The sequence below is a fragment of the Impatiens glandulifera genome, chromosome 8, assembly GCF_907164915.1.
Source record: "Impatiens glandulifera chromosome 8, dImpGla2.1, whole genome shotgun sequence".
NCBI classification, from domain to species: Eukaryota; Viridiplantae; Streptophyta; class Magnoliopsida; order Ericales; family Balsaminaceae; genus Impatiens; species Impatiens glandulifera.
The window spans coordinates 46,168,147-46,180,070 of record NC_061869.1 but is presented as its reverse complement, the minus strand read 5'-3'; the positions used below and the strand labels follow the sequence as shown (position 1 = coordinate 46,180,070).

The window sequence follows — 11,924 nt, the reverse complement described above, 5'->3', positions numbered from 1 at the left end:
AAAGAGATTAAAAGTAAATTAGAATTAATTATTGTGAAAATTAAATTTTTGTTAGAAAAATTAATAAAAAAATCCAAAAAATAATATAGGGTTAAAAATGGGAAATTTAATTAAATGACCCTCATAATAGACATAATTCCAAAAAAGGCCTACGGTTGATAAACTTTGTAAAAGGGGCATTTTTGCCTTGTGAAATGTCGGTCATGCCCCTGATAACAAATTTACCGTTGATGTGCGAGTATTACAGATGCGAGAATCGTGTAATGCTTGCATGATGATGTGCGAGCATTACACGATTCTCGCATCTGTAATGTTCACACATCATCATAAGAGCATTACACGATTCTCGCATCTGTAATGTTCGCACATCATCATAAGAGCATTACACGATTCTCGCACATCGTGTTGAAGGAAATATGTCATTTAATTTAATATGCAATGACTAAACCTGGATAGGACAATTAATGGTAATAATTTAATCCGATTATGTTAGGAGTCGTAGTGTTTTGCTAGAAGTCAACTACGATTAATGAGGTTAAATCTATAACTATTATAATTGGGTCCTATGAGGTCACACACTTAGAGTTGGCAGAATAGATTAATGAGAATGAAATCTAATTATTAATAATATATTAGATATTATTAATAATTAGAAATAATATTTTATTTATGAAATAAAATAATTAACCATGATAAATTGATTATCGAAACATGATATATCAAGTTAATTATGAACATAATGATTTAAAATAGATTTTATTTAGGAAATAAAACGTTTATTATGAATATTAATTGCAAAACGGAGGAATGTTAAAAGATGGTCTTTTAGTTTTCTTTTGCTTTGACTCTCTAATTTAACAGTTTAAAATAGGGATCTGGGAGAGAGAGAGAAACAGTGATTGAAAAAATCATTTTTCCCATAAGCAATTAGATTGCTTCTGTTGTTCTTTTGTCTTAGCAGTCGAAGTCAACTGAATCTTGACGAGCTCGTATGGACCAACTAGAGGAGTAACATGTGGGGCTCTCATCCTTTATACTACAAGATATACCGAATTCACGCATCAAAGGTATCACTTTTTCGATAATGCTTTTAATCGTTAAATGCATGAACATCTTGAATAGATGTTAAGATATGATCTTATTTTCCGCAACATACATCTAATGAATGTCAACAATGGTATTAGAGCCAAGTTTTAGCATAAACCGATTGAATAAATTAATCGTTAATTTTGATGCAATAATTTTCTGAAGATCTTGTTAGTCTTTTAGTTTGCTAGAAAATTTTACATGAACAAACGTAAAATTAAAATAAATATTTTAAGATTAGATAATATAAATATTTGAATAAAATAAATATGATTTATGTTACTATTTCTTAAGAGTTAAGAAATATTAAAGATTAAAATAAATGTATTTTATGTTATTATTTCTTAAGAGTTAAGAAATATTAAAGATTAAAATAAATATGATTTATTTAATAATTTTTTTTGGAGCCATTTAGATTATAATATATAATTTTAATTCAATTTATGAACTTTAAGTTTAAGGATGAAGATCCATGAAAGATTTTTTTAATAAGAGACAACAAAACATTAGTTCCTAAAGAATATTTGAGAAATGTCTTTCCGTGTCATAACCCATGCAGTTTATGGTTTTTTGGTTGAATGAGTTTCGTAAAAACGATGGTGTACTTCATCAACCTTATACTCATGAGGGTGAATCTATACGGGGATTCATAAACCTTGATACGGTTGTACCCAACAAGAAACTAAAAGAAAGTTTTGGATCTTGAGGCATGACGATAATTCTAACATTGGATGTGAATTATCAACCAAGAATTATAAAGGAATGTTTATAGTTAGTAAATTGTTACTTACCTTAAACACACAAGTCCTAAGGCAGTGCAAAAGTACGGTGGGCTTGTATGTGATGGGATTTTGGAATCATTTTATTCATAAGGAACAATTATAATTTGAAAAAAATGCGCAATCGTATACATTAAATTGTTTAATCATAGATATTTATAATTTTTTTTATTGACTAATTTGCATATCTATCACATGATGTAAATAATGGAAAACGATAATTTTAAGTTTTCTCTACGCTCAATTGTTGAGAAAAATAAGCTCAATGGAACGAACTTCCTTGATTGGGAAATGAATCAGAGAACCATTCTCAAGTCTGAGGGACATGAGGACGCCCTTGCAACCCCTATCCCGATGGTGATAGAAACCTCATCTAATGAGGAGAAGGCAAACACAATTCGGTTGAAAAACGAAGCATTGCCTGCCACTTGCTTAATGTTTGTCACAATGGAACCTGAATTGCAAAAGAGGTTTTTGAATTCTGATGCCAATACCATCATAAGTGAACTGAAAACATTGTTTCAAGATCAGGCAAGGATAGAACGATATGAGACTCACAAGGCTATACTTGATAGCAAACTTGTGAAGGGAACACCTGTGAGTCCTCATGTAATTAGTCTTACTTGACTATTCAAGAGAATGGAAAATTTGGGGACCCCATATGACCAAGAGTTGGCCACTGATATTGTTCTTAGATCCTTACATGATAGTTTTGCACCATTAAGAATGCAATACCATATGAATGGTCTAAAGCATGATTTGAATGAGCTTCATAACTTGCTTAAAAATGTTGAAGGCAATATGATTGATGACAAGAGGAATGAAGATCTGAATGTCAACAATGGGAGGGGTTTTAAGAAGGTGGACAAGAAAAGGAATAATAACCAAGGGAAAGACAAATAAGTTGTTATACCCAATGGTGGTGGAAAGCTAAGAGTAGTCTCTAATCATGATTTTTTTTTTCCTGCAAAGCTAACGGACACTGGAAAAGAAACTGTCTCAAGTACCTAGAAGAAAAGAAGAATGGGACTATGAGTTCCGCTTCAGGTATTTATGTTATTGAAATTATGACAACCAATATTCTCACATTAAATGATGGTCCCACTTGGGTATTTGATACTGCATGTGGTATTCACATTATTTTAAATGTGCAGGGACTAAGAAATAGAAGACATGTGAAGAAAGGGGAGATAGATTTGCGTGTTGGAAATGGAGCAAATGTTGTTATACTTTCCTTAGGAGTTTATAGTCTATATTTACCTTCTGGTTTAGTATTTGAACTGAATAATTGTTATTATGTTCCTTGTATTACTAAGAACCTTATTTCGGTTGCTGTATTACATTCTGATGGTTTTAAATTTAACATTAAAAATGGGAGTTTTTCTGTTTTTAAGAATGATATTTTCTATGTGATTGCTCAAATGAGTAATGGGATCTTCATTTTGGATCTCAAATCAGAATTATATAACATAAATAACAAAAGACGAAAGTTAAATAATTTGAGTGAATCCTACCTATGGCATTGTCGATTGGGTCACATCGGTGTTAATCGCATGAAGAAGCTCCATAAAGATGGACTTCTTAAAGACATGAATTATGAATCCATTGTTGCATGTGAATCGTGTCTAATGGGCAAAATGACAATGTCACCTTTCAAAGGAAAGTTTGAAAGGGATACTGAACTACTGGGCATAATACATACTGATGTATGTGGACCAATGAACACAAAAGCTAGAGGTGGCTATAGATACTTCATCACATTTATTGATGACATGAGTAGATATGGATATGTTTACTTCATGTCACATAAATTGGAGTCCTTTGAAAAATTCAAAGAATTTCAAAATGAAGTAGAGACTCAATGTGACAAGAAAATAAAAGCACTTCGATCTGATCGTGGTGGTGAGTATTCGAGCCACGAATTTGATCATCATTTGAAAAACTGTGGCATTATAACACAATTGTCAACCCCGGAACAACACAGCTTAATGGTGTGTCTGAAAGGAGAAACAAGACTTTGTTAGACATGGTTCGATCAATGATGAGTTTTGTTAATCTTCCGGTATCATTCTAGGGATATGCCCTCACTACCGATGTACTAACACTAAACAGGTCTCCATCAAAAACTGTAGACAAAACTCCATATGAGATGTGGACTGAAAAAGTTCCAAAGCTATCTTTTTTTAAAATATGGGGATGCGAAGCTTATGTAAAACGTTTACAAACAGATAAACTTGTCCCAAAATCAAATAAATGTTTCTTTATAGGATATCCAAAAGGGAGTTTTGGATATTACTTCTACAATCCAAATGAGCAAAAGGTTTTTGTTGCAAGGGATAATGTCTTTTTGGAAAGAGAGTTTCTTTCTAATAAGTCAAGTGGGAGAAATATTCATCTTGAAACAGTTCAAGATGATGAACAACAACAAACTCAACAACAAGATGATTCTAATAATATCGATGATGATATTATTACTTTTGATGGCATAGGGCCTCAGATCATCCAAGAACCAGAACAAGAGGATCTACAAATTGTTGTGGATCACATTCTGGATTCAGTTGTTGAACAAGTTGAACCCAATCGTAGATTGGAAAGGCCAAAGGTTATGCCAAGACATTATAATGATTTTATCTTAAATGTAAGTCTTGATGTTCTTATGTTAGAACATAACGAGCCTTCTACCTATAATCAAGCATTGGTGGGTCCAGACTCCAATAAATGGCTTGAGGCCATGAGGTCCGAAATGGATTCGATGTTTGAAAATCAAGTATGGGACTTGATAGATTTGCCAAATGTGGTTAAACTCATAGGAAGCAAATAGATTTTCAAACTTAAAATGACAAAACTGGAAATGTATCTATTTACAAGGCAAGAATAGTTGCCAAAGGTTTCAGACAAATGCATGGTATTGACTATGATGAGACATTTTCACCAGTTGTTATGATTATATCCATTAGGATATTCCTAGATATTGCTGCATATTATGACTATGAGATATGGCAAATGGATGCCAAAACAGCTTTTCTAAATGGTTTTTTAGAAGAGGATGTGTACATGATACAACTTGAAGGTTTTGAAGATCCAAAACATGCTGGGAAAATATGCAAGCTTAAGAAGTCTAGTTATGGACTTAAGCAAGCATCCAGGAGTTGGAACTTTCGATTTGATGAAAAGATCAAAGAATTTAAATTTATTAGATGCAAAGAAGATCCTTGTGTTTACAAGAAGTTCATTGGGAGTAAAGTAGCATTCTTAGTTCTGTGTGTGGATGACATACTAATTGGGAATGATATTCCGATACTATAGTCCGTTAAAGAATGACTGAAGAAATGTTTCTCAATGAAAGACTTAGGAAATGCCGAGTACATACTTGGAATCAAGATCTATAGAGATATATCTAAAAGGCTATTTGGATTAAGTCAAGGAACTTATATTGATAAACTTCTTGAAAGATTCAAGATGCAAGATTTTAAGAAGGGGTTTTACCCATTCAACATGGTGTATATCTTAGCAAGACGTAATGTCCTAATACACCTTCTAAGCTTGAGAAAATGACCAAGATTCCATATGTTTATGCTATAGGATCTATCATGTATGTCATGATATGTACACATCCAGATGTTGCATATGCTTTGAGCATGTGTAGAAGATACCAATCAAATCCTGGAGAAGTACACTAGAATGCAGCTAAGAATATCATGAAGTACTTAAGAAGGACCAAAGATGATTTCTTAGTATATGGGGGAGATGAGAAATTAATTGTACAAGGCTATACTGATGCGAGCTTTTAGACCGACTGGAATGGCTTTGAGTCACAATCGGGTTATGTCTTTATTCTTAATGGAGGAGCTGGGAGCTGAAAGCGCTCTAAGCAAGATATAGTAGCAGTGTCCATAGCAGAAGCTGAGTACATTGCTGTTAGTGAAGCAGCAAAGGAGACCGTTTCGATAAGGAAGTTCCTTGATGAACTCGGTATTGTTCATAGCATTTCAAGGCCTATTGACATCTATTGTGACAACAATAGTGCCATAGCCCAGGCAAAGGAACGGAGTTCGAGCTCCAAATCCAGACACGTTATGAGGAAATATCACCTTATTCGCCACATCATCAATATGGGTGATATTAGGATGTGGAAGGTGCATATTGATAACAATATTGCAGATCCATTGACTAAACCTATGTCTAGACCCAAGCATGAAAGTCACACTAAGGCTAAGGGTCTCAAGCACATTGGAGAATGACTTTGATTTTGCTTTTGTACTAATTGAGCTTTTATAAGTGTTTGACACTAGTTCTATGTTTGATTTAATAATTTTATGATATATGATATTTAATTATTATTTATATATTGTTTTAATCAATATTGAATAATATGTCCAAATAATTCATTATTAACAAATGAGATCACCTTAAGTGTTCTGGTGAATGAAACCTCATTAAGAGAAATGAAGTTTTGAATTATTAAAAGTCTATAGTTCGAAATTATCAAATGGACATAGATGATTTTATATGTAACTATATTGTAAGTTGACTGATAGTGTCAGGTTTCATGGGCTATAGGGACATGGAGGTGTCTAGTCATTTACATATATGTGTATGGAGGATTCATATAAGAAAGAACCGGCTTAAGAATCTTCAAAATTTGTAGAATTTTAAGTAAAATCATGTTTAGTATATTCCTCAGACATGAGTATGTTATGGTCTCTCTTGATAATTGGTATTTCTTTGACACTGTTAAACACTTCCATAAAAGGGAGTTATAAAAACAGTTGTTGGGATTCCTAAAAATTGAGTGGGAGCGGTAGTCATACAAGACTGGAGAAGTCCTCCTACTTCGTGTATAAACATGATACATTGGAAAAGAATGGTGTCTTGTCCACTTGAAGGGTAAGAACTGAAAATGCATGGCCATGCTCGGATAGATTACTTGAATCATCCGTTTTATTGACAGTTCGAACTCAAAGTTCAAGAAACATATTTGATAAAGGATATGAATGTCACCATATCATCAAATAAGACATTAAGAGACAAAGGTATCTTATATTGCACACTTGTTTAAGGACAAGTGGGAGATTGAAGGAAAAATGTCCTTTAATTTAATATGCAATGACTAAACCTAGATAGGACAATTAACGGTAATAATTTAATCTGATTATGTTAGGAGTCGCAGTGCTTTGCTAGAAACCAACTACGATTAATGAGGTTAAACCTATAACTATTATAATTGGGTCCTATGAGGTCACACACTTAGAGTTGGTAGAATAGATTAATGGGAATGAAATCCAATTATTAATAATATATTAAATATTATTAATAATTAGAAATAATATTTTATTTATGAAATAAAATAATTAACCATGGTAAATTGATTATGGAAACATGATAGAAATAATATTTTATTTATGAAATAAAATAATTAAACATGGTAAATTGATTATGGAAACATGATATATCAAATTAATTATGAATATAATGATTTGAAATAGATTTTATTTAGGAAATAAAACGTTTATCATGAATATTAATCGCAAAACGGAGGAATGTCAAAAGATGGTCTTTTGGTTTTCTTTTTTCCTGACTCTCTAATTTAACAGCTTAAAATAGGGATCTGGGAGAGAGAGAAATAGTGATTGAAAAAATCATTTTTCCCATAAGCAATTAGATTGCTTCTATTTTTCTTTTGTCCTAGCAGTTGAAGTCAACTGAATCTTGACGAGCTCGTGTGGACCAACTAGAGGAGCAACACATGGGGCTCTTATCCTTTATACTACAAGATATACCGAATTCACGCATCAAATGTATTACCTTTTCGATAATGCTTTTAATCGCTAAATGCATGAACATCCTAAATAGATGTTAAGATATAATCTTATTTACCGCAACATATATCTAATGAATGTCAACACGTGTAATGAATGAACATCAACGTATATAAAGTATAATTTTGACCCTCGTTACAGATTCAAAGTGATGCATCATCGTCTTCTTCTTCACTCTAGAAACCCTAGATACTGAGTTGTTACAATATCTTTTTCTTATTCATTTCAACCCGCACCACTTCAACCGGGAATCGTCCGTCCATTCGTTCGTCTTGTTTGAACTCATCATCAATAGGTCGACCGTCCTTTCGTTCGTCTCGTCGTTTGATTATTCAGGTCAGTTTAGGGTTTGAGTTTGGGTTTAGGGTTGTGTAATGTTCTTATTGATGGATAACTCCAATGTATGCTTATATATTGATGTATAATCCTTAATTTTTAGTGTATTTGTAGCTTTTAGTGTTTGGTTTTATGTGTAATGTTCTTATTCAATCGGTTTCCCATTTAGTTGATTTATGGATATTTATGATGAAGGTGCTTGATTTTCTTGAGTGTATGAAATTGATTTCACAGCACTCGCTGAATTGCTTCCTGACCATGCTCGCTTCCTGACCATGCTCGGGTAGTGGATGATAGATTGTATCGTGTTGTAGATATCTTCCTTAAGGCAAATGAATTTTCTAAATGGATTCAATCAAACTCAAAGACAACCGAAAAAACATTCAAAAACATAAAAATAAATAACAGACGACAAAGTATTTTCACCATTTTTTTAAGCTTCATTCATTCTCAATGACAGACGACAATGGAGAGAAACTGTCGTTTTCTCTCCCGATGGATATATCATCTTTGGTAACTTTACAAAGAACGATGTGAATTCCTTCAACAAATATCCTACCTTGAACCAACTACAACCACCTTCTTCAGATCATTATCCTGAAGATTTTATATTATGCTCAATTCATGTCTTCAATAGCCATATGCCACCCCCTATTGTTTTTCATTTAGATTATCCTTCAACTGGGGAAACAGATGAAGGGACTGATCCACTTAATTCAGTTGAGAAAGATAATTCCTCTTCAAAACCTCAAGAATGATCGAATCTATCTCCTGACTTTCAAAGCAAAATTGCTGAGAATGGGGAGGAGATAAACGGTGTAAATTATTCATTCGAGTTATTGAATTATTTGAATGAACAGATTCAAGATTTACTTAATCTAGAAGATGTTGACCATGTGGACAAAAACTATAATAAGAGATATGAGGTAAGGCTTTTAATACTACTAGTTTCATCTACTATTTGTGGTCTCACATGTACCCAAAATTGAATGCAAGAGAAAGGTTTTAAATCATGATTAAATGAGATTATGTATATTTGTTTGGCATGAATCTTTGATAGCTTTATTAAAGCCTATTTGAAAATTGCTACTTTTGTCACGATGTAGATCCTAGTTGAAAGTGATTTTGGATTTAATAATCTATGATTTTTCTTGCTTCTTTTGGTTTTTGTATTTTTGGGCTTAGAGATTTTTTCTTTGGATAATGATTAGTTGATTTTTTAAATCATTGAAAATTTTGTAAAAAATGTATCTTTTCTTGCATATTTGGTGGTTATACTTATTAGTTCAATTGTTGTTTTTCCATTAGGATTACATGTCAGACACCAGAGAAGAAGAGTTCGCAATAAATGGGCAATGTAGGTGGATGTTCAAAAGGGGTCTTAAATGTCGTTGTAATATTGATCGGCTAACCAAACCTTTTTTTGATATTTATGAATCCTTATTGCCTTCTATATGGGAGGAACACAATCGGAAGATGTTGTTAGCATCACTAGATATAATTGTCTGGGAAGAATGACCTGAATGTCGGCTAAAACTTTATGGATCATGTGCTAATTCTTTCGCATTTTCAAAAAGTGTTATGGATGTTTTCTTAGAAATTGAGGATCCGTTTATAAACAAGTCAGAGGTGTTGTTGAAACTTGCAGAGATATTGCAGTCACATAAGTTTCAGAAGTTTCAGATTCAGGTAAAATTAGTAGGCAGATGAAACAATTGACCATGTATAGAAACACTTCTCATTTGGATGCCATATTTGAAAACATAACTTACTAACACACATAAACAAATATAAATGATGTACAACTTCTTTTAAATCTATATGTGCAGGCTTTGACACAAGCCAGAGTTTCGATAGTAAAACTGTTTGATCCTTTCACCAGGATTTCGTGTGACATATGTATAAACAATTCGATGGCTATTGTCAATACAAAGCTCTTAAGGGTTTATGCAGAAATTGATACGAGGCTTCAATAGTTGGTTTTTATCGTTAAACACTGGGCTAAATCGAGAAAATTGAACGAAACTTGTCAAGGAACATTGTCAAGCTACGCATAAGTTACAATTAGTGATAATATGATAATATCGATGATTTCCTTTTTTTAATTCTTATTTCCTTTACCAGTGCTAACTTTGATTGAGTTTCAAGTATGTCTAAATGTGCATTCACTTCTTACAATCGCGCAAGCCTTCAATTCTTCCTTGTCTGCAGGTATGCTGATAAATATGTTTATTGATTCTTTAACAATGAGTAAATAAATTATTTTGAAAACTCTTTTCTCTGTCAGCAAATGACGGCGACATATGAAGTTTATGTTGGTTCCATTATTTGTGCTAACTATGATGATCTAGAGGAACCTTTTGAATTCAGTTTAGAAAATAAGGAAACAATTGGTCGGCTAGTATGTGATTTTTTCAAGTATTGGGCGTATTGCCATGATTATACAAGTGGAGTCATATCTGTTCGCATTGGACGCACTCTCAGGTTAGAAAACTATAGAATGAATTATGTTCATGATAAGGAATGCGAGCTTTATTAACTCCAGCCTTTTTGTATATTGATTGCAGCAAGCGATCAAAGAATTGGAATAAAAGTATAGGAAATGACCATCATTTGATTTTCATTGAGGACCCGTTTGATGAACTTCACAATCTAGGTCGAGTAGTGGACTACAGGACTATACATGCTTTGAGGGAGGAATTTGAACGTGCTGCTGAGATCATGCAATTTGATGTTGGCCCTTGTGTGAAACTCTTTGAGACATATACTCCTGGTTGATGATGATAAACTGCTCTTTTGTTTTATTTCTTAGTTAAGTTTCTTCTTAATAATATGCTTGAGGGCTGCAGGTTAGGTCTGTAAATTCCTACTGTTTTTGTTATTCTTTTGGTGAAAATTGAGACTAACTTGAAAATCTTTAATCTTGAGTTTTTGGGTGGTAAAATTTATTATGCTAATGTTCTCCTATATTTTGAATGGATTTATAGCTCAAATGCATAGAAATTCCTAATGACAACTTCAATAGGGAAGACACCAAATCGCAAAAAAACATAGGACTTTCCTTTGTTATTGTACCTTTAATCTTAAAATAACAATTTCTTAAAAGTATAAAAATAATATGGATGGAAGTTTGTTCTTCTTGTTCGTTTCTCTCCAATACCATCTTATATAATAAACTATGTCTTGGCAGCCATAAAGGTAGGGTTTGTTTTGGATTTTCTTCTACCTATTCGTTTTCATGAATTTTGATCGATCTTCATTCTGTTATTTGGTAGTCTATCGAGTTGTGTGATTTCTTTTTTAATGGTCATATTGAGATAATTGGGGATTGAGCTTAGAAAACTCTGCAAATGACATAGACATAACCAAAAGAGAGGTATTTAATACTTACATTTGCTTATGATGGACCATTGGAGTTTAAAGTTTGTTATTCAAAATTTTGCTACCAAGATATTGTCATGTAAAACATACTCACATTCAAGATAATTTTACAAATTTTGAATCATTTTTTGGATAAATTATAATGCGAGGATAATTTCTGAAAATTTAAAAACAGATTAATAAAGTCATTATCCACCTTGTTCATGCGTAATTCTCCACCTTGTTCATGTGTAATTCTCCACCTTGTTCTTGTATAATTTTCCACTTTGTTCATGCGTAATTTTTCACCTTGTTCTTGTATAATTCGCCACCTTGTTCATGCATAATTCTCCACATTGTTCATGCGTAATTATTCTCTACCTTGTTAATGAGTAATTCTCCACCTTGTTCATGCGTATTTCTCCACCTTGTTCATGCGTAATTCTCGACCTTGTTCTGGTATAATTCTCCACATTGTTCATGCGTAATTCTCCATGAGATAACTCATATGACATAGTTACAGTATCATGTGTCTTATGATGCT

The 11,924-nt window shown here is 32.7% G+C and overlaps 1 protein-coding gene across 1 annotated transcript; it reads left to right on the top strand.

Annotated features, from left to right (window-relative positions):
• The first annotated feature begins 2,072 nt into the window (after positions 1-2,072).
• Positions 2,073-2,492, top strand: LOC124913390. Its single transcript, XM_047453973.1, has one exon. It carries the CDS (start codon positions 2,073-2,075, stop codon positions 2,490-2,492), a length of 420 nt encoding a protein of 139 aa, XP_047309929.1.
• The last annotated feature ends 9,432 nt before the right edge of the window (positions 2,493-11,924 follow it).